General features: G+C 35.8%; 1 protein-coding gene across 1 annotated transcript in view; it reads right to left on the bottom strand.

Annotated features, from left to right (window-relative positions):
* Positions 1–14,576, bottom strand: part of nsg2 (neuronal vesicle trafficking associated 2) — a 38,229-nt gene extending 23,653 nt beyond the window's left edge. Inside the window, exons 1-3 of the mRNA XM_056398438.1 lie at positions 14,236–14,576; positions 13,699–13,874; positions 2,834–2,944 (exon numbers count right to left, since the gene is read on the bottom strand). Of these exons, the coding sequence (XP_056254413.1) occupies positions 2,834–2,944; positions 13,699–13,827 (240 nt within the window). The 5' untranslated portion in view covers positions 13,828–13,874; positions 14,236–14,576. The remainder of the gene's footprint in view (positions 1–2,833; positions 2,945–13,698; positions 13,875–14,235) is intronic.
* Positions 14,577–24,786: the final 10,210 nt, after the last annotated feature.

Raw genomic sequence — 24,786 nt, 5'->3', positions numbered from 1 at the left:
ACACTGGAAATGTGTGTGTGTGTGTGTGTGTTTTTCCCTCTTCTTTCCTCTTTGCATTTGTTTCAAATGCAGTTTCTGGAAACTGATCAACCGTTAGAGATGTTGCTCCCCTTAATATCTTATTGTGTTAGGCCATTGTCGGCAACACTGACAATCAGTCATTAGGCAGTAATGACTGATTGATATTGTATAGTTTTCTGCATCAGTGTGATGAGGTACCTGGATTGTGCATGGCTTTAATTCATTATATTAATGAAAAATATGCATTCCTATCTGGTTATCTTCATGTTCTCAATTGATGTCTTATATCATTATATATATGTATATCAATAATGTGGTTTCACAAAAACAGTAGACCTGTGTCACATATACTGTGATTTTGTTCATATTGCCGACGCCTCTCCCTGTTTAACCTGTATCTTTCCAAATACAGCTCATAGAAGACTGGAACACTTGCTCCCCTTTACACGACTGTAGTTGAAATCAATAGGGGACTCCAGAGCTCAGCTGGACTCAGTCAACTTCATGGACAAAACACACATTTTCTCTACACACAGGATTCCTGACATGCTTGTCCAGCAATGCTGCCGTTTCCAAGACGCCGAGCTCATCGCATCGCTTTCGAGTGCTGGAGAGGCCCAGGTGATGCGGTTTTCCACTTAACCTTGGCAGTAATACCCTGAAACTGCTTCAGTGTAGCAGTGTGTGAAACATGTGTGAGTGTGTGTGCGTGTGTGTGTGTGTGTGTGTGTGTGTGACCACACTGTCTCATCCTGACAATTTCACAGCCTCTTTGGGTGTCCGATATCTAATTCTGCTCTCCTCGGCTTTCAAGGACCTTTCAGGCCAGTGTTACACCTCTCATGTACACACACACACACACACACACATACACACACCCACACTGAGACATTTGCACACCTCTGCTTGCACAGTGCTCACTGTCTCTCCTCTCCCTCTGTCTCTGTCAGGGTTGCCATGGAGGGAGGTTTTCTTTGCTGCCATGACAACGTGGGTTCTCTTTGGTCTCCCCTAACGACAGATGAATGGAGCAGACAGCGCCTGGGTGATGTAGATGTTGTTGGAACGGTAACTCTGTGATTCACACTCACAGCTGAAGTCACCTGTCCTAACCCATGCTGGGGAAGTGCAGTGGTGGAAGAAGTTCTCAGCCTCTTTAATCAAGTAACAGTACCAATATAACAACGTACAAAATACTCCATTACAAGTAAAAGTCCTGTATAAATACTTTTTCTACAGTAAAACGGCCCCCGTAGCTGTATAAATATATATATATATTATTCTATGTGACATTCTTAGATTATTTATGCTAATGCGACAGTGTGTACGCAGCATTTTACTGTTGTACTGCAGCTGGTTGAGGTGAAGCTGCTTTATCCACTTTAAGCTTGAACAAACCAGAAGTATGGCCAGAACCCAGAAAGACAAGACAAACCATACACACACAGATTGTTTCACCGAGTTGTAACACATCTTTTTCAGTCTTTAACTGTCAGAACTGAGTAAATGCACTGGACAACACATGGAACGACCGGTCAGTAATGGCTGGGGCTCTGGTGGTAGACCAAACTGCAATTACCTGCGAGGACGCCAGTTTTCGCGTGTTCTTGTACCGAAACGAACATGGATGACAACCAGCTGCTTGCACTGTTTATATGCAGTGACATTTGCGCTGATAAGTTTTGTTTACCAGTGCGTCTCCATTGTGTGACACACACACACACACACACACACACACACACACACACACACACACACACACACACAAAACAAATGAAAGCAACTGGACCTGGGGACTTAAGATTACAATCTTGACATATCACACATGAAATGATTTTATCAGCCGACTCTAAACACCAGCTGATCCAGACTGGAACAGACCCAGTCCAATTCAACAGTCGTAATGTTTGTCTGCACCTTTAGATACAATCAGGTAGACTTGCTCAGTAGGATTTCAACCAAGGGCTCACACCCTTTCTTAGGGGTCACCAGATAAATCTGAGAGGTCATGATATGATGATTGGGAGAGGAAAGTAGAAAAACAAAGTTCTTCTGCACACATCTGTTTGCTTTTTTTTCTATACTCTTTGCTTTTTCGGTGAAATGCTGGATGATATGTGCCTCAAATAGTTAAATACAAGAAACCATTTGAGAAGTTTGGAGGGGAAATCTGTCTTCGGTGGAACTGCTAACAACACATAGACATCTGACATGTGGCAAAGGGCCCCAGAAAGATAAGATTTTGTAAGGGGTCCCAAGCCAAGAGCCTGGAAACCTTTTACCAATGTGTTGTATTTTATAAGCATTATAAGTTCAATATAGTACAAGTACATCGAAATTTTACTTCAATACAGTTCTTGAGTAAATTTACTTGGTTATTTTCCATCACCGGAGAAGGGTGTGTGTGTGCTTGCAAGCTTGATTATGCATATGTGTGAGAAACAGACGGAGCATGATGTTCAGGTCTGCATAAGATGTGGATATTATTACCAATTCTTCCATTTGTTCGTCTGCAGCTCTGCTCCCATCTCTACTTCCTGAGTATTTACATAGTGAACTGAATGAACTGCAGGTGTATTTCTAAACCAAACTGTCAGTCCAACCTGGTCACACTGACTTCAGTCTGGTAAGCCAAGCGAGGAAATGTCAGATGAATAAATATCCTGCTTCTAATCAAGAGCGATGATGACAAAAAATTAGCTCAGTACACACACAAAGATGTGCATCACAGGTGATCATGATAATCAAGAACAGCATGTTTTTTTTTTGTTTTTTTTATTCATTACAAGTTCCCAGATTCCCTCATTCTTACCTTAAGTCTCTCAGACACCCCGTCAGTAAAGCTGATGGTGAACTCCTCCACCTTGGGAACCTTCAGCCTCTTCTTCTCTGTCTGGTACTCTGTGCGAGTTTTCACCACCACCTTGGAGGAGAGAGAAACCGTTGAAGCCGTTAAATACTGAGGGATGCTACAGGCACTGATGGATGGACTGGTGCACTGGTGAAACAGTCAAGTCAAGTTAAAGACGTAGATAACAAGATGCAGAAGCACATAAATGATTGAGAACATTACGCTCAAGACACTATGCTATGGTGCATGAACTCACACATCTGAGGCCCAATCACAACCTTCACTACATGATGTCATCTATATTTTCTCGCATCTTCCTCTAACTGAGACCTTTTACTATGTTATAACTGGAGGTATAGAACTGAAAGGACAAAGTTTCAGAGAACTCTGTGTGTCCTCTGAGTTCAAAAGTACAAAAGTATTACCTTGGAAATATAGCCATCATTAGTGCATAAGGTTTTATATTTACAGATATTCCTTTGTGTGTTGTTTAAATACAGAATAAAATGTGTTTATTGCTACCTCTAAAAATTGGATATGTACAGCCAAAAGGTTCCTGAGCCTGATAAGACACTAGAAGCGCATCAGGAGCTCAGACACCGTTCCACAGTATATATTCTAATAAAGCACAAGTGTCATAAAAAAGTAATTTTAAAAAGAAAGATTGAGACAAGTGCAGAGCTCAATACCCAGAGGTGTAAGTAGGGAGAGAGAGATGGATGAGAGCAGAGGTTGTTAACAGATACTGAATTTGGAAAAAATGAAAGAACACAGATAGCACACATATCATGCTACACAGTAATAGCAGTGAATTCATGGACTTCTATTATTATATTTTATTATATATATTATTATAGCACACCCAACACAGCCAGAGACCATCCAGCAGACGCTGGTGCCAGGCATCTGCTAGGGCTCCACTGTATGTTAATAAGGTCTGGTACCCACAATCCAATACCCTCAGTCTGAGGGGAAAACACTGTGCTTCGGGCTGGCAGCTAGAAGGGGAAAAAAAGAGTCATGGTAGTGCAGGCTTGCCCCAGTACTGTCAGTCTAACACTCCTCAAGCAAACAGGTTTAGAGCTGCGGTCAAAATACAGGAGTCTGGTGGAGAGGTACTCAGGGGAAAGAGACGGAGTTCAACTCTTAAACTAAACTCTTAGATTTGTCTACTTTTCAACTTTCCACTGTTTGAAAGGCACCGGTTCAAAAACAGTAGGTGGGGAGAGTGGGTGAGATTTCTGTATTAATTTAGAAACTGTGACAGACACAGAGAGAGGTGTGCAAATGACAAGGCAGAGGAGAGGTGAATGGAGAGAAAGAGAACAATGTCTAAGTGTCCTTGTGGCTAATTGCGCTGCTTCTGAGCAGCTCTCAGTCACTTTGAGACAAAGCCCGAAACTGCTGTGCACACAAACTGGCTCCACTATCTGAATAACAAAGCTGTCAATTGGCCCCTAGAAGGAGTTGAAGGCCGCAGTAGGTGTACTGAATACAGGGCATTTGATTGGACCCCTGAGGCTCCTGAGCCTCTAGGCTTTTCAGCGCAGCAACACCATACGTCAGTCTTGTCATACGTCTCATAACTAATGTCTCAATTTTGCCTCAACTTTCTCATTCTCTGAATCATTTCACAATAACGTGTTCACAGCCTCTAGGTTCAAACACTCCAGCTCTTCACTTGGCTTCATTACTCTACCTCTCGCTCCTTTATTTCATATTAACTAATGAAGTGGCTATCAATCAACGCTGCCTCATTTACACAGCCCGTTAGCTATGAGCAAAATCTAGTGAACACAGTGCCTCCTTCTCTGATTAGACAGGTCCAAATACTCTCTGGTAAATCATCAATTCATGAACAATAAAATCTAGTTTGACAAAGCTTGATGTAAAAAAAAATATTAAATGATGCAGCCATGAACAGTTATGACAGGATGAACGAAGATATAATTACAACTTGCTTACTTATTACTCCATAGAGGTAGCATCTCATTTTTCATTTGTAATTTCTCCTAAGGATCTATTAGTGTGTAATGTGTAGTTTAGTTTTCAGCAAAAGTAGCCTTGTGGCTTTGTGACATGACATTTTGTGCAGGCATTCGTGGTCTGCAGAGGATAAACCTTAATGACTTTAGGTACCAATAAAATACATAAAATGTTTGCTGCTTATACTTACAATCATTCTCTGGATGACCAGGGAGAAAATATGGAGTGAAACTAATTGGAATGAATATGATTTATGTGGGCGAATAAACAAACAAAACCTCGCTCATACTATCGTGCTGAAATGTTTACTACAATTTCACAAAGATTTTATTTGTTGCTTTTCCTATCCATGCCTCATCTATTTTAAGGGGGGGGGCATCCAACAAGTCCTCCCACTTGAACAACCATAGAGGTCGTTTTTTTTTCAACCCTCTGATACGATCCATAGGAGTGTCTTCTGGGTTGGTTACAATAATAAACAAGTGGACTGTACCAACAGCAGCATACCTACCTTCGTCGCCATGGTTACAAGAATAGGCTTGGATAGATTCAGGCACTTAAACTACTTGGTTAGGATTAGGAGAAGATGGTTATTCAGGTTAAAATAAGTACTTCCTCAACATTAGAAGATCTTTGTTGTCATGGTTACAATACTAACAACAACGTGGTTAACTTTTTCGAACGCTCGTGGATAATAGAAACAGCAGAAACTGCTGGTTTCACATGGAAATCGAACACCACTCTCCTTTGTCATATTCCAGTGCTTTGTTGACCCATCTATCCACCACAGCCTCCTCCCGACGTGGACTTTGTCTCTCCTTATACTACGTCACCGCACTTTTCCCTGCTCCTCTCATAATTAGTAGCGTCTCGGGCATGCCAGAAAAAGTTTGAGAACCACTGCTCTACTCCATAAATGACTGACAAATCCCTACTATTCCAAGATTCTTCAAGCTTACTAACCAAAAGCTACTACTGATGAGTGCCCGTTGTCGCGTTTTGAGATTTTCCCAAAGCTCCTTCATTAACTAACTGCGCTTGGGCAGTTTTGGCAGCATTTACTAACTGTGAAATACATTTTCTCCTGTCCTCTAAAAAGTCCAGTTTTTACTCCCTCATTCCTCATGGTATTTTTCTTTTTTTAACTGTACCTACATTTAAGCACTAGTGGGAACCATTAAGTATTGTATTGGTAACTGACCATATGTTTGGTGATTGGCTGACGCATTGCAGCCACGCGCGGATGGTAGCATGGCTTTAGCTCTGCTATAATTGAAACTTCTTCACTTACAGTGACCTTTAAATGTGTTAACAAGACTAACCGACAGTTTCTACATCAGTAACAGGCAGGGAAATGATTCCAGCACATACAGACGCACAGTGAGAATCTATTTACAAATGTTCAATTAGCCACGTTTATTTTATGGCCACGTTTTGATCCACTGTGACCTTTTTTAATAACTCCATGATTGACACAGTGTCACTTTTAGATCTGCAATGAAGCTGCGGCCACAAAATGCCATGCTTGATGTTTCTGAAGTCAACAAGATCTGTATGTTCTTAAGAGCTGCACTTTAGAACTTTTTTTTAAGTTTTCAAATGAATGAGTAACAAATAAAATAGTACATTTCAGAAAAGATGGTTTTAGCTTGTCAAACTCAGCCAGCCACTTCTTCTTTGTGTCTCTCAATCTTTTTTTTTCTTCTCCAATCATAGTATTTTTTTGGATTTGATATTCCCTATGGAAAAGCTGTCAGAACTTTTCTTCCCTCCCCGTCTGCACCACTATGTTATTCCTCAAACCTGTTATCACTATGATTTCTGTTTCATCTTTCATCCCCAAAGACTGAGCTGCGGGAGAGTCGGTCTTTGGTGAATTTTCGGTGTGTGCAGACATTTCTCTTCACGTGCAGTGTTTCCTTGTGAATAGAAAAGTGAATGAGATCCATTTAAGAAGCAAAGGAGGTCCATCCTTGGAGTTGTACTAATACAACATGAGTTCTAACAGGGTAAAGTCAAAGGTGATAAATGTTTAATGAGCTCCTCTTTTAGTGTTTAGATGAATTAGACAGCCCGGCAGATACAGAGCTCAAATGTGTGAAATGATTCTAAAATAAGAATCCTGTGGTTATATGTATCTGGTTAGAAACAATTTCCAAAAAACCTTTTCTTATAAAATAAAACCATTTCAGAGGATGTAATAATAAACAATAAGCCGCATGCACACCTCATTGAACATTATATCTTTGTATTTTTAAACCTGCAGTAATGTTTTTATGGCCTCTTGGGGGTAGCGAAAATAAACTGTGAACTTAATACTGGCATTTTATGTTGTGAAAGGCAAACCTGTTAGCTAGCAGTGGCCTATTTATACACCCAGCAGTCATGGAGTGTGGTGTCATGTTTCTGGCCACTAGGGATGCCACAGTGTGGAGATAAACTAATAATAATCACCAGTGTTACCGATTGCACCGGGCATTTTACAAGAAAACACGGGACGGCTCAATATCTGTAGATTAGAAGTGTTACCTCCAGATGTTGCCAGCTTGCCACATTAATGTTATAAGGTTTCCTGTCAGCTTTACATTTTTCTGAAAATCTGGAAATGATGATAAATGAAGAGTAAAGCTGCGGGCCGGAGAACCAAAACAATGAGCTGAAAGACGCTAAAAATCTCCATGGAGCTGTAGGGACGAGTTGGGTGGTAATCTTCTTTGGGTTCATCACGAGGAGCAACACCTTCTACATACATGTCGTCAATTGCTTCATTAATATAGAATATTAAGAAAAAGCTCTCACTTCCATCATTGGGCTGTTCCCGAAACCTACTGTTGCACCACTGGTTGTTCCTTAATCCAGGTAAGTACAAGCAGTTATTTACACTCCCCTGGCATCAGAGGTGTAAATCAATTTCTGTTTACACAGCTAAGATGAAAACCAGCAGGCCTTTAAATCCTGAGTCCTGCAACCAACAGGCAGCAATGAAATGCCATTGTATTACAGAGTATACTGTATAGTGTGTGGCTGCAAGAGTACAGTATGAAATAAGGCTACAGTGACTATATTGATGGTGCAAAATGGTTCCACATGCTTGTTCCTGTTGGGATTTTTTTTTTCTTACTTTAAATACAGAGAAACAATTTCCGCTTCTGTTTCGTACAACTTGTAAAAAATATAAACGGAATGGTTTGTGCTTATTTCTACGGTAGATAGTACTTTCCTTTATAATGGAGCTAAAACAAGCAAATAATAATCAATTAGTTGATCAACAGAAAACCAGTTCCAACCTCTCAAATGTTTAATGTTTTATGTGAAAGTAAGCTGAATATCTTTTTTGAACCATTTAGTTAGTTAGTAGAAGATGTTGCATTGCCTATTTTTCACATTTTCCGGACATTTCATAAACAAAACAATTAATCGATAACGAAAATAATCATTAATTATGCTGACCTATGGTTTTGACTGAACTAGGGTATGTAAAATTAATATGAATGACTACACAAAAACAGACATCTGCATCTTAGGAGCTAACAGGAGCTCTCATACACAAGTTAAGACATTTGGTTTGTCCTCAGAAGTCACAGCTACTCTGTGCACAGCCACTCAGAGGTTATGTATAATTAGTGGTGATTTGTCAGATTAAACTTGGATGGTTCATCTCGTTATGTGGCCTCACATCATCAGAACACATGAGAAATTATTCAACGGTCCATTACTGATATAACAAGTTGACTGCGGCTTCCTGCTCCCAGGAATTCCTCCCTAATTTATGAGGATAAGAAAACACAGCCGTAAAGAATGAATGAGACATAAAAGCTACGCCAAAGGAACTGAGGAGAGAAAAAAAAGGAAAGAGTGAAGATGTGTAAGGAGGCGTGTTGGACAGGAATAGAGAATGATTGTAAGTCTGTCATAGTCTTTGAAGCGAGGTCTTTGTATCTTAGCTTTGCTCTCAGAGAAATGACAAACACAGAGAAAAGATGTGCCCGTCTTCTGCCTGTGAGTCAGTCTATTTATCTTTCTCTCTCCACCCTCCTCTGGTTGTTGTTGTTGTTGTTGTTGTTGTTGTTGTTGTTGTTGTTGTTTTTCAAACTACCAGCAATCCAATCAGGATATTGGTGACCCAGCGGTGGCTGTGACGCATCTCTGGCCAGATGGAACCAAATCTAATACCTCTGTAATGCCTCAGCCTCTGTAGGCCACAGCAGCATTGTTATGTGTGTGTGTGTGTGTGTGGGTGAGTGTACGAACCTTGCTTCACTGCACCCCGCCCTTGCAAATATCCCTGGGTAACCCTGTAGTCGGGAGGTCACACAGTCATCAGGCAGGATCAGTGTGAAAACAGCTGGGGTTGTATTTGTAAAGCTGCTCAGTACCAGACTGTGGATCTGGGGTGCTAGGCAGGTCACATGACCCAATAAACCTCCCTTTAGCTTCAAAGGACAGAGGGGAAGAGACTCGCCTCGGATCAGATCCTGAAAGGCCGATAAAAGCTGATTTAACACTGAACTCTCTCTGGTTGAGGCCAGTGGCAAAAACAACAACCTTAAATTCAGTGAGATTTTAGAGGTTTTGCATCACAAAGATATTATTAGTGGAGCATATTTTAACAGAGGTATGACTTCCCACAAAAACAGTAATTTTCCTTTAAATTATAATCCTTAAGATTTTAATCTGGAAACTGCTGCTCATTTATGTTGGCACTGCCCTTTTGTGAGACTTTGTATTTTACTCGTTGCAGCCATATTGATGAAAGTTTTTTTTTCTTTTGGAAACATATACTGATTGTCATAGAAACTATAATCTGTATATCACAATTTTTTTCATTTTAATGGATGAATTTCATATTCATGAATAATAATTTACAGGTAAAAAGCCAAACTTTTTCCTCTTAGTTGTCATAAAGGACCTCAAACAGTACACTGATTCAATTTATAAATCCCAACACTGTTAAAACAATTAACACCTGTTTTTTTATGTAATTGTAACTCCGCCCGACTCACAACTGTTGATTTTCTTTCCTTTACAAACCATATGGTCTGAATTTTCTATATGGCCATTTTAATGCAAACAAATAAAGACTTAAGTGCTGGTTGATTTGGCAACACCTGTGGCTGCCATAGCAAAAACATGTGCAGTTTAATACTACAGGTCCCAGAAATCTGTGGGCAGCAAACACTCCTCCAGCAGCTACTTTGTAGTCTTGTTTTGAGGTAGAATCGCTGTCACGCACAAAGACACTGTGTGTCCTGAGACCGCTTCACAATAAAAGCCACCAACTGTTTGATCAGATGAATCAGCAGTGGGAAATGTTTGTTAAGTTAATACTGCTCTGGCATGGATGTAAGAGAGTGAGCAGTAAACAGTGAGGTTCATATTAATGAGATCAAATCAAAAATAGTAATGACCAGCATGCATTGCTTTCTGTGAATCCCTTGTACCAGCACGGAAATGGCAGACTCTGCCACTTCTGTAATTATAGAGGTAATTACAAAATGTAATGAGCGCTAATCTCTGTGACAAACACACTGTGTTTCCTATGACTGCTTCACAATAAAAGCTACCCTGTGTTTTGCTTCCTTCAATGTTTTTGATGTGAACCATCAGCGGTAGGAAATGTTAGGTGAGCATTAGCAGTAACGTCATACAGCTCTGATACAGCTGAGTATTTCTACTGATTACAGAATGTAAATACATTGAATGGCTGAAAAAATGTTATCCATAAAAAATTGTAAAAAAAAAAAAAAAAACAGGGTTTGATTCACTTAAAATCTTAATTGAATTATAAATTAAAAGCAGGATTACAAGGTTATACTGAAAACTAGCATCAAAATGCTACATGTTATTATTAAAGACAGAGGACTGTGATCATACATTTATACAGCACTGTGTGTTTAATTTCTATTAACTGATCTGCGCTAGCCATCATCAACACCCCCTACGCTCTGATGTTTAACTGCAGATTTCATTATTTCTCTTATCCTCTGTTGTGTTCACACATCACTTCAAGACAAATTCTGTCTCAACCTTACAGCTGAAGACAAATTCAAAGATGTCGCAGCAAATTGACCTTTTCAACTCCCATACTGTCCCATTTAAGAACAAATGGAGCCATCTACAAAAATGTTTTTGTTTCATTTAATGCCTTGAACTTGAACTAGCATATTGTGAAAAAGCAATTTCTCAGTCCTGTGAGCAAGTGAGCAGCACACATCGAAATGTGTATCAGCTGAGTGTATCCACAAGCAACAGCAATCTTTGTGCCCGTGTCTCCAGAGGCATGTAAAACTTATACACTGATAGTCAACAGAACAGCAAGTCTTCTTCTCTGACCTTTTTTTCCCTTTCAAATGTCAACGGCTGCAACTCGCTGGTGTCGCAGCAGCTCGTACTGGTTATTCTCTCCCTCTATCTACCTGCTCATCAGTACAGCTGAAACACACACTTGAACAATCACTCAGTACACTGACACAGTATGTGGATGTCTGTGCGTGTGTGTGTGTGCCATAATCTCAATACATTGGCAGCTTTGACTACAGTATGTGGCGATGTTATTGAGTCTAGTGGGACTGATTTAATCAGTGTAAAATGACTGACAGCTCTATGAATGTCATGTCACGAACTGGTGGCTGCTGACAGGAATGACTTGTCTCACACACACACACACACACACTCACACGCTCACACCCCCTGCATTGTACCCACACACACACACATACACACAGTGCTTCAAAATGTACGCAAGCACCATCATTGTGAATAAAAGTGCAAGCATGCCTTTTGCTGTGTGTGTGTGTGTGTGTGTGTGTGTGTGTGTGTGTGTGTGTGTGTGTGTGTGTGTGTGTGTGTGTGTGTGTGAATGACAAGCCTCCCCACTTAACAGGTATATGAAATAGAAAGAGACTGTGCCTCCCTCAGCAGAATACACAATGAGGGTTCAGGCTGTGCTGTATGTCTCTGTCTGCAGTGGTGCGAGTGAACGGCCGTTTTTGGGATTATTTTTAGAGTTCTCTGTGAACCCTCGACAATAAAAACCACTTGAAAAGCTCCAGTGCAAAAATTACAGTGGGCATCCATCATATGAAAAACATGACCCCGGCTCCTGTAAAATGGTATAAAATTTTGGTGCTTTTCAAAAGGCCGGCAACTCAGGTCCTTGGCTGACACAAAGACATAAAAGGCTTTTGCCCACTGAGGTTTGCTGTATTTTACAGGCCCTACATGATTACATCTTTGCTTCCTGGCCGTGTTGTATTTCTCGTTTTTCCAGGGATCCCTCCAAACTTAGTTAAGCAGAGAAAAGCTGTTTGGTGGGATGGGATTTGTTCAACAACTGTGATGTAGGGCTGCAACTAACCATGATTTTCATTATTGATTCAAATGTCAGAAATACTAAAAAAAAAAAAAATGGTGATCACACATTTCCAGAGCCAATGCTGGAATCTTTAAACAGCTTCTTTTTTTTTTGTCCAACCAGCAGCGCAAATGTATAAGATATTTAAAGGAATAGTTCAACATTTTGGGAAATACACTTATAAATCTTTCTGTAGAGACTTTGAATAAAGTGTTGATACCACTCCTAATGTTTTTATTGTATATATTAGACCACAACCAGCATCCAGTTAGACTAGCATAGCATAAAGACTGGAAACGGGGCAACCGCTAGCCTGACTAAAATTTACTGTACAGACATGAGAGTGGTTTCAATCTTCCCTTCTAACTCTCAACAAGAACACGATTATGCATATTTCCCAAAATGTCAAACTTTTCCTTTAAATTTACAACAACTCAAATCAGATTTAAGAAGCTGGAATCAGATATCGTTTGGCATTTTCTCCTGATAAATGGCTTAAACGATGATTTAACAATCAAATTCTTTGGCGATTATTTTTTTGATGGTCCACAAATCAATTAATCAACTATTCATTTCAGCAGAATTGTGGTGGCTTTGTTGAAGTCAGGTTTTCCAAGAAGTTTTAGTTACAGATAGAAAACTGCAAATCTCAAGTAATCACTGTAAACTAATCCCCGTTCTGTAACATCATAAAGTCGCATTAGAGTCTAAGCCAAGTATAGGCTACTGGCCCAGATATTGTTGTATGACTGTATCCTTGTGATAATAAGATGAGAACTAAGTGGTGCAATGATGTTATGATTAATTTTGTTCTATAATAAAAGATTGATCAGCAGCTCAGACTAGAAATATGGATTCACAGAGGTGTAAAATGAAATCATCAAACCATAACTGTATCCTTGAAATGATCCAAACACTGTCACACAATGGGTGAATAATAAAGCTTTCATATGTGCAGGAAGCATCAATGAGCTTGCCTATTGTCTAAATCCATTAATTTTCATAATGTTGCAATCAGCGCAGCTCTCTGTCTCGACCCCATAGAAATACCAATCGGCTCTCCACGTTGCGGTGCCACCATGGTAACTGGATTAACGCACGGCAGTGCACTTACTATGGGATGTCGAGATGATAAATGACAGCCTGTCTGGCACCAAATCTGTCTCCTAATCTCAGCTGGAAAACAAAGGACACGGCTGGGAGACAGCAGAGATGAATGAATATGTGAATGAATTAAAGCGAGAGAGAGAGAGAGAGAGTGTGTGTGTGTGTGTGTGTGTGCGTGTGTGTGTGTGTGTGTGTGTGTGTGTGTGTGGGGAGGGAGGGGGGGGTTATTCAGCATAAAAGGGTTTGAGGATGGTGTAGGACAACAACACTGAGTTAATAGTGACAGGGGAAGATTTAAGAAAATGCAGACAGATGCACAAACAAGCAGGAAAACTCTCTCTTTCACACACTCACACACCATTGGGCCGTAGCTTCTCACCTTGTCAGGTGCTTGGCTCTGGAGGCTGCCAACATCCAGTGGAGTGATGAGGGGCACATTTTGAAAGCCGTCCTCCACGCTCACAGGTTTGGCCCCTTTGTCTTGAAGATTACTCCCCAGTTTCACCATCTTTCACCGACCTTAAATATATTCCCTTATTTCCCTGAAGACTGCTCCTGAACAGAGGAGGTGTTGGAAAAGGATGGTTTTACCTACACAGCTCTTTCAGGTCAATGAAATCTGGCAGACACCTACAGGCTATTTGTTGGAGAAGCTTCTAGTGTGTTAAAATGATATGATGATGAGATATTGATTGTAAGTACACAATAAATATGAAAAAAAAATGTTTTTAAATTACTGTTTTGTTGAGAAACATGCGACTGATTGGTGACTGATTAGAGGAGCAAAACACTCCAAAAAGCAAAATGACGGGAAACCAAACAGGAAAAAATACGTTCGTCAACAGCTTGTTAATGAATCGCACAAAAACAAGAATAGAAAATTTATTGAAAACGGGTAAAAGAAGCAGTTACTCACAGCGGATCGTCCTTGTCCGTCCGTTCCCTCTGTGCTGCGGCAGTGTTTGTGTCTGGACGGAGGCGGAGGGGAGCGCAGATGATGAGCAGAGCAGGAGGTGAGGCTGGAGGCTGCGCTGCTGTGTCGCTGCTGCTGATGGTGCTGATGCTGCGGGAAAGCGAGGCTGCACCGCCGGAGACAAACTGGGTGTCTGGCGGCAGGTTTTCCTACCAGCAGGCAGTCCAACCCCCTAATCCAAACACAGCCTCTTCTTCACCGTGTGCTGCTACACACCCAGCCGCTGGAGCTGCCACTAGGGGGAATGTTTTTTTTTTTTTTTTTCTTCTTCTTCTTCTTCTTCTTCTTCTTCTTCTTTCGGGAGTCTCGTTTGTTTGCTAAAGTGGAAGACGAATTAATGTTGCCTTTCATGGCCCCTCGTCAACTCCTGAACTCCAAATTGTAATTAGTGTTTATTATGATTGTAAAGATATATGCTCCATTGTATGTTGTAGGCCTGTGCTGTTGTTTCATCTTTAATAACCTGGGCTAATCATAGCTTGGTTTGACTGTGTGAATTCAGATAGCAAAGTAGGATAGTGATTGTAGCTTAATGTCTGGGTGGCAGCTCAAATTTAACCCAAATTAAAGACAACAAAGTACATGAGCCAAATGAATTAATCAATGTCTTTTGCAAATATTGATTCAATATCAATGATCTACGCCCCCTGATTGTAGCTCTAGCAAAAGTAGAAAATTCAAGCATTTCTAATGAGGCAACAAATAAGATACGCAATATTTCCCACGGTACTTGAAAGCAGTAAAACATGTGGCGCTCAAACTGGTTCTTTTGGTCCTACAGCGCCATCTGCCGGTTTATTTAGTGACACACAGGCAGTCTGTTCAACAGGAGGGTGTGTCTGTACAAAAACTATCTGTGACAGAAACCATTGAGAAGATAGATGTGACTGTGTGAAAAATATGAAAAGATTTATGGTTTGCCAAATTGAATAAGACATGCTCAAATAATAGGCTATAATAAAACTCTAATGGCAAGTGAATGCAGCATAGCAGAAAAAGGCAAATTTGTGCAGCTGTGTTATAAAGATACACATTTCCTAAGGTGGTTTAGAGGCTAGATAACAGGGAGGGGCCTGGTTAGCATGATCCTTTAGCATGGTGTGTTAAACAACCTCAAAAATGTCATCACCTGCTCTGTCTCTCTTTCATCTGACTAAATCTTTGTTAGATGTTTGAAAGAGAATCCTAAAGTCAAGATTTTCTGCTTCTCTCTCTTTCGCATGAGTTTGTTGATGAATGTCTGTTACAATATAATCAGATTATCCACATTATCGGTTACAGGGAATTAAAGGTGCTAGGTGTAGCATCAATTTATCACCATCAAATTAACTGTGATAACTTAGTGTAGTGTCAGTGGAATGAGATGATGTTTCAGACAATATCTGACATCAGTGGCACTATCATATTCCACAGAGGATTCACTCTGTAGATCAGCTGGTTTAAACCAATGAGGGCTGGCCCTACACCATGTGTATTGTGTACTGTAACATTGTGCTCTGTTTCTCACCACATTTCTTCAGTAACATGAACCACTTCATCTAATTACTCCCAGCCTTCTTGCCTTTGTGGACACTGCTCACCAGCAATGCTTAACGTGTTCCCATCCAGGTTTTCTTATCTATCCGGTACCTGAACCATCACTTCCTGTCTGGTCTCCTAGGTTTCAAGCACAGTTGCAGGGACAAAGGAGACATATTGTCATATCTTCCACAGGGGGGAAGCAGCATTCTTTCCTTTGCCAGTGTTCATGCAGGACTTCCTCGACTAAAATTGATTGATTGTCTACTGCTGTTTGCAATCTTTTCCCTCCCTGCGTTGATGAGTTGTGGTATCTCTGGAAGACTGACAAACTACAATGTGGCATTCCTTTAGTTAACAACATGCTGTCCATCCACCTCATCTCTGGATCTATCTGAAAGTAGTGAACATAACCTTTCACAGATTAAACACAAGGAAATTGAACAATTTAACAACCCAATCCTCCTGGCAGCCCAGCTGGCAATGGCACTTAATGACAGGGTGTTATTTGATGTCATCCTTAAAGACATGCAGGTAAACAAGTCTGTCTCAGTCAACACTGATAATGCCATGGGCCTTGTCATGTCCCTACCTATTAAGCAAGTGCGAAAGATTGGTATCAATATTGGTAGGGATGGAAGAACCCCGCCACCCCTCCAAAAAAAAGAGATTGACTTTTTAATGCCATCAACCAAACGGTATATTAAATTATAAGATCTAAATCTAGGTAGGATCTAAATTTACATTCAGAAATGCCCATACGCGAATGAAATATATGTACATGTATTGAATATCTTAACAGATGTTAAAATATATATAAGCTAATATTTAAGTATGAAAGATAGACATGTATGGTAAAAAAATGAAGAAATTATTAGTAAAATCATATAGAGAAAATAATAGGTATTATTAATAGGTATGTTGTTTTAATGAAGTTTTCAAAAAAATGTCATAGTATAGTAAGGCATAAAAATTTCAAAAAATGTCATAGTATAGTAAGGTATAGAAATTTCAAAAAAAGTCATAGTATAGTATGACATTAAAATTTCAAAAAACGTCATAGTATAGTAAGTCATAAAAACATCAATAAATGTCATATAATTGTAAGGCATATAAAAGCATAAAAAACGTCATATCATTATAGGGCATAAAAACGCCAGAAAATGTCATAGTATAGTAAGGAATAAAAACGACAAAAAATGTCATAGTATAGTAAGGCATAAAAATTTTAAAAACGTCATAGTATAATAAGGCATTAAAATGTCAAAAAACGTCATAGTAGAGTAAGGCATGAAAATGTCAAAAAAAATGTCATAGTATAGTAAGGCATAAAAACGTAAAAAAATGTCATAGTAGAGTAAGGCGTAAAACGTCATAGTATAGTAAGGCATAAAAACATCAATAAATGTCATAGTATAGTAAGGCATTAAAATGTCAAAAAACGTCATAGTATAGTAAGGCATAAAAACGTCAAAAAAAGTCATAGTATAGTAAGGCATAAAAACATCAATAAATGTCATAGAATTGTAAAGTGTATAAAAACATAAAAAAAACTGTCATGGCATAATAAGGTATAAAAACGTCAAAAAACATCACATTATAGTAAGGCATAAAAACGTCAAAAAATGTCATAGTAGAGTAAGGCATAAAAATGTCAAAAAACGTCATAGAAGAGTAAGGCATAAAAATGTCAAAGAAAATGTCATAGTATAGTAAGGCATAAAAATTTCAAAAAACGTCATAGTATAGTAAGGCATAAAAACATCAATAAATGTCATAGAATTGTAAGGCATAAAAACGCCAGAAAATGTCATAGTATAGTAAGGTGTATAAAAACATTTTAAAAAACGTCATAGTATAATAAGGAATAAAAACATCAATAAATGTCATAGTATAGTAAGGCATAAAAATGTCAAAAAACGTCATAGTATAGTAAGGTATTACAATGTCAAAAAACATCATAGTAGAGTAAGGCATAAAAACGTCAAAAAAAGTCATAGTATAGTAAGGCATAAAAACGTCAAAAACGTCATACTATAATAAGGAATAAAAACATCAATAAATGTCATAGTATAGTAAGGCATAAAAATGTCAAAAAACGTCATAGTATAGTAAGGCATTACAATGTCAAAAAACATCATAGTAGAGTAAGGCATAAAAACGTCAAAAAAAGTCATAGTAAAGGAAGGCATAAAAATGTCAAAAAACGTCATAATATAGTAAGGCAATAAAATGTCAAAAAACATCATAGTAGAGTAAGGCATAAAAACGTCAAAAAAAGTCATAGTATAGTAAGGCATAAAAATGTCAAAAAACGTCATAGTATAGTAAGGCATTAAAATGTCAAAAAACGTCATAGTAGAGTAAGGCATAAAAATGTCAAAAAACGTCATAGTGTAGTAAGGCATTATAACATCTAAAAATGTCATAGAATTGTAAAGTGTATAAAAATGTCAAAAAAAATGTCATGGCATAATAAGGTATAAAAACGTCAAAAAACATCACAGTATAGTAAGGCATAAAAACGTAAAAAAATGTCATAGTAGAGTAAGGCATAAAACGTCATAGTATAGTAAGGCATTAAAATGTCAAAAAACGTCATAGAAGAGTAAGGCATAAAAATGTCAAAAAAAATGTCATAGTATAGTAAGGCATAAAAATGTCAAAAAATGTCATAGTATAGTAAGGCATAAAAATATCAAAAAATGTCATACTATATAAAGCATAAGAACATTAAAAAAACGGCATAGTATAATAAGGCATAAAAATCTCAAAAAACGTCACAGTATAGTAAGGCATAAAAACGTCAAAAAATGTCATAGTATAGTAAGGCGTAAAAATTTCAAAAAACGTCATAGTATAGTAAGGCATAAAAACATCAATAAATGTCATAGTATAGTAAGGCATAAAAATGTCAAAAAACGTCATAATAGAGTAAGGCATAAAAACGTCAAAAAAAAGTCATAGTATAGTAAGGCATAAAAACATCAATAAATGTCATAGAATTGTAAGGCATAAAAACGCCAGAAAATGTCATAGTATAGTAAGGTGTATAAAAACATTTTAAAAAACGTCATAGTATAATAAGGAATAAAAACATCAATAAATGTCATAGTATAGTAAGGCATAAAAATGTCAAAAAACGTCATAGTATAGTAAGGTATTACAATGTCAAAAAACATCATAGTAGAGTAAGGCATAAAAACGTCAAAAAAAGTCATAGTATAATAAGGTATAAAAACGTCAAAAAACATCACAGTATAGTAAGGCATAAAAACGTCAAAAAATGTCATAGTAGAGTAAGGCATAAAACGTCATAGTATAGTAAGGCATAAAAATGTCAAAAAACGTCATAGAAGAGTAAGGCATAAAAATGTCAAAAAAAATGTCATAGTATAGTAAGGCATAAAAATGTCAAAAAATGTCATAGTATAGTAAGGCATAAAAATATCAAAAAATGTCATACTATATAAAGCATAAGAACATTAAAAAAACGGCATAGTATAATAAGGCATAAAAATCTCAAAAAACGTCACAGTATAGTAAGGCGTAAAAATTTCAAAAAACGTCATAGTATAGTAAGGCATAAAAACATCAATAAATGTCATAGTATAGTAAGGCATAAAAATTTCAAAAAATGTCATAGTATAGTAAGGCATAAAAACATCAATAAATGTCATAGAATTGTAAGGCATAAAAACGCCAGAAAATGTCATAGTATAGTAAGGTGTATAAAAACATTTTAAAAAACGTCATAGTATAATAAGGCATAAAAACATCAATAAATGTCATAGTATAGTAAGGCATAAAAATGTCAAAAAACGTCATAGTATAGTAAGGCATTAAAATGTCAAAAAACATCATAGTACAGTAAGGCATAAATACGTCAAAAAAAGTCATAGTATAGTAAGGCATAAAAACGTCAAAAACGTCATACTATAATAAGGAATAAAAACATCAATAAATGTCATAGTATAGTAAGGCATAAAAATGTAAAAAAACGTCATAGTATAGTAAGGCATTAAAATGTCAAAAAACATCATAGTAGAGTAAGGCATAAATACGTCAAAAAAAGTCATAGTATAGTAAGGCATAAAAACGTCAAAAACGTCATACTATAATAAGGAATAAAAACATCAATAAATGTCATAGTATAGTAAGGCATAAAAATGTCAAAAAACGTCATAGTATAGTAAGGCATTAAAATGTCAAAAAACGTCATAGTAGAGTAAGGCATAAAAATGTCAAAAAACGTCATAGTGTAGTAAGGCATAATGACATCTAAAAATGTCATAGAATTGTAAAGTGTATAAAAATGTCAAAAAAAATGTCATGGCATAATAAGGTATAAAAACGTCAAAAAACATCACAGTATAGTAAGGCATAAAAACGTCAAAAAATGTCATAGTAGAGTAAGGCATAAAACGTCATAGTATAGTAAGGCATAAAACGTCATAGTATAGTAAGGCATAAAAATGTCAAAAAACGTCATAGAAGAGTAAGGCATAAAAATGTCAATAAATGTCATAGAATTGTAAGGCATAAAAACGCCAGAAAATGTCATAGTATAGTAAGGTGTATAAAAACATTTTAAAAAACGTCATAGTATAATAAGGCATAATAACATCTAAAAATGTCATAGAATTGTAAAGTGTATAAAAATGTCAAAAAAAATGTCATGGCATAATAAGGTATAAAAACGTCAAAAAACATCACAGTATAGTAAGGCATAAAAACGTCAAAAAATGTCATAGTAGAGTAAGGCATAAAACGTCATAGTATAGTAAGGCATAAAACGTCATAGTATAGTAAGGCATAAAAATGTCAAAAAACGTCATAGTATAGTAAGGCATAAAAACATCAATAAATGTCATAGAATTGTAAGGCATAAAAACGCCAGAAAATGTCATCGTATAGTAAGGTGTATAAAAACATTTTAAAAAACGTCATAGTATAATAAGGCATAAAAACATCAATAAATGTCATAGTATAGTAAGGCATAAATACGTCAAAAAAAGTCATAGTATAGTAAGGCATAAAAACGTCAAAAACGTCATACTATAATAAGGAATAAAAACATCAATAAATGTCATAGTATAGTAAGGCATAAAAATGTCAAAAAACGTCATAGTATAGTAAGGCATAAAAACGTCAAAAAAAAGTCATAGTAAAGGAAGGCATAAAAATGTCAAAAAACGTCATAATATAGTAAGGCAATAAAATGTCAAAAAACGTCATAGTAGAGTAAGGCATAAAAACGTCAAAAAAAGTCATAGTATAGTAAGGCATAAAAATGTCAAAAAACGTCATAGTAGAGTAAGGCATAAAAATGTCAAAAAACGTCATAGTGTAGTAAGGCATAATAACATCTAAAAATGTCATAGAATTGTAAAGTGTATAAAAATGTCAAAAAAAATGTCATGGCATAGTAAGGTATAAAAACGTCAAAAAACATCACAGTATAGCAAGGCATAAAAACGTCAAAAAATGTCATAGTAGAGTAAGGCATAAAACGTCATAGTATAGCAAGGCATAAAAATGTCAAAAAATGTCATAGAAGAGTAAGGCATAAAAATGTCAAAAAAAATGTCATAGTATAGTAAGGCATAAAAATTTCAAGAAACGTCATAGTATAGTAAGGCATAAAAATTTCCAAAAAATGTCATAGTATAGTAAGGCATAAAAATGTCAAAAAATGTCATACTATATAAAGCATAAGAACATTAAAAAAACGGCATAGTATAATAAGGCATAAAAATCTCAAAAAACGTCACAGTATAGTAAGGCATAAAAACGTCAAAAAATGTCATAGTATAATAAGGCGTAAAACGTCATAGTATAGTAAGGCATAAAAACATCAATAAACGTCATAGTAGAGTAAGGCATAAAAATGTCAAAAAATATGTCATAGTATAGTAAGGCATAAAAATTTCAAAAAACGTCATAGTATAGTAAGGCATAAAAACATCAATAAATGTCATAGTATAGTAAGGCATAAAAATTTCAAAAAACGTCATAATAGAGTAAGGCATAAAAACGTCAAAAAAAGTCATAGTATAGTAAGGCATAAAAATTTCAAAAAATGTCATAGTATAGTAAGGCATAAAAACATCAATAAATGTCATAGAATTGTAAGGCATAAAAACGCCAGAAAATGTCATAGTATAGTAAGGTGTATAAAAACATTTTAAAAAACGTCATAGTATAATAAGGCATAAAAACATCAATAAATGTCATAGTATAGTAAGGCATAAAAATTTCAAAAAACGTCATAATAGAGTAAGGCATAAAAACGTCAAAAAAAGTCATAGTATAGTAAGGCATAAAAATTTCAAAAAAATGTCATAGTATAGTAAGGCATAAAAATATCAAAAAATGTCATACTATATAAAGCATAAGAACATTAAAAAAACGGCATAGTATAATAAGGCATAAAAATCTCAAAAAACGTCACAGTATAGTAAGGCATAAAAATGTCAAAAAATGTCATAGTAGAGTAAGGCGTAAAACGTCATAGTATAGTAAGGCATAAAAACATCAATAAATGTCATAGTATAGTAAGGCATAAAAATAACAAAAAATGTCATAGTATGGTAAGGCATTAAAATGTCAAAAAATGTCATAGAAGAGTAAGGCATAAAAATGTCAAAAAAAATGTCATAGTATAGTAAGGCATAAAACGTCATAGTATAGAAAGGCATAAAAATGTCAAAAAACGTCATAGAAGAGTAAGGCATAAAAACGTCAAAAAATGTCATACTATATAAAGCATAAGAACATAAAAAAAACGGCATAGTATAATAAGGCATAAAAATTTCAAAAAACGTCATAGTGTAGTAAGGCATAAAAATATCAAAAAATGTCATACTATATAAAGCATAAGAACATTAAAAAAACGGCATAGTATAATAAGGCATAAAAATCTCAAAAAACGTCACAGTATAGTAAGGCATAAAAACGTCAAAAAATGTCATAGTAAAGTAAGGCGTAAAACGTCATAGTATAGTAAGGCATAAAAACATCAATAAATGTCATAGTATAGTAAGGCATAAAAATGTCAAAAAACGTCATAGTAGAGTAAGGCATAAAAATGTCAAAAAACGTCATAGTATAGTAAGGCATAAAAATTTCAAAAAACGTCATAGTATAGTAAGGCATAAAAACATCAATAAATGTCATAGAATTGTAAGGCATAAAAACGCCAGAAAATGTCATATTATAGTAAGGTGTATAAAAACATTTTAAAAAACGTCATAGTATAGTAAGGCATAAAAACATCAATAAATGTCATAGTATATAAAGGCATAAAAATGTAAAAAAATGTCATAGTATAGAAAGCATTAAAATGTCAAAAAACGTCATAGCATAATAAGGCAGAAAAATGTAAAAAAAAAAAAAAAGTCATAGTATAGTAAGGCATAAAAATGTCAAAAAATGTCATAGTATAGTAAGACATAAAAATTTCAAAAAACGTCATAGTATAGTAAAGCATAAAAACTTCAAAAAACATCATAGTATAGTAAGGCATAAAAATGTGACAGAATGTCATTGCATAGTAAGGCATAAAACATCATAGTATATTAAGGCATAAAAATGTCAAAAAACGTGATAGTATAGTAAGGCATAAAAATGTCAAAAAATATCATAGTATAATAAGGCATAAAAACATTAAAAAAAACATCATTATATAGGAATGCATAAAAACGTCAATAAATATCTAAGCATTGTAAGGTATAAAATGTCATAGTATTGTAAGGTGTATAAACGTCAAAACATCATAGTATAGTAAGGCATAAAGATGTCAAAGTACGTCGTAGCATAATGAGACATACATCATCATAGTAGAGTAAGGCATAAAAACGTCAAAAAAAGTCATAGTATAGTAAGGCATAAAAATGTCAAAAAACGTCATAGTATAGTAAGGCATTAAAATGTCAAAAAACGTCATAGTAGAGTAAGGCATAAAAATGTCAAAAAAAATGTCATAGTATAGTAAGGCATAAAAATTTCAAAAAACATCATAGTATAGTAAGGCATAAAAACATCAATAAATGTCATAGAATTGTAAGGCATAAAAATGCCAAAAAATGTCATAGTATAGTAAGGCATAAAAATTTCAAAAAAATGTCATAGTATAGTAAGGCATAAAAATATCAAAAAATGTCACAGTATAGTAAGGCATAAAAATGTCAAAAAATGTCATAGTAGAGTACGGCGTAAAACGTCATAGTATAGTAAGGCATAAAAACATCAATAAATGTCATAGAATTGTAAGGCATAAAAATATCAAAAAATGTCATACTATATAAAGCATAAGAACATAAAAAAACGGCATAGTATAATAAGGCATAAAAATTTCAAAAAACATCATAGTGTAGTAAGGCATAAAAATATCAAAAAATGTCATACTATATAAAGCATAAGAACATAAAAAAAACGGCATAGTATAATAAGGCATAAAAATTTCAAAAAACATCATAGTGTAGTAAGGCATAAAAATATCAAAAAATGTCATACTATATAAAGCATAAGAACATTAAAAAAACGGCATAGTATAATAAGGCATAAAAATCTCAAAAAACGTCACAGTATAGTAAGGCATAAAAACGTCAAAAAATGTCATAGTAAAGTAAGGCGTAAAACGTCATAGTATAGTAAGGCATAAAAACATCAATAAATGTCATAGTATAGTAAGGCATAAAAATGTCAAAAAACGTCATAGTAGAGTAAGGCATAAAAATGTCAAAAAACGTCATAGTATAGTAAGGCATAAAAATTTCAAAAAACGTCATAGTATAGTAAGGCATAAAAACATCAATAAATGTCATAGAATTGTAAGGCATAAAAACGCCAGAAAATGTCATATTATAGTAAGGTGTATAAAAACATTTTAAAAAACGTCATAGTATAGTAAGGCATAAAAACATCAATAAATGTCATAGTATATAAAGGCATAAAAATGTAAAAAAATGTCAT

Source organism: Seriola aureovittata, chromosome 15 (genome assembly GCF_021018895.1).
Source record: "Seriola aureovittata isolate HTS-2021-v1 ecotype China chromosome 15, ASM2101889v1, whole genome shotgun sequence".
In the NCBI taxonomy this organism is placed as follows: Eukaryota; Metazoa; Chordata; class Actinopteri; order Carangiformes; family Carangidae; genus Seriola; species Seriola aureovittata.
This window is presented reverse-complemented; position numbering and strand designations above follow the sequence as displayed.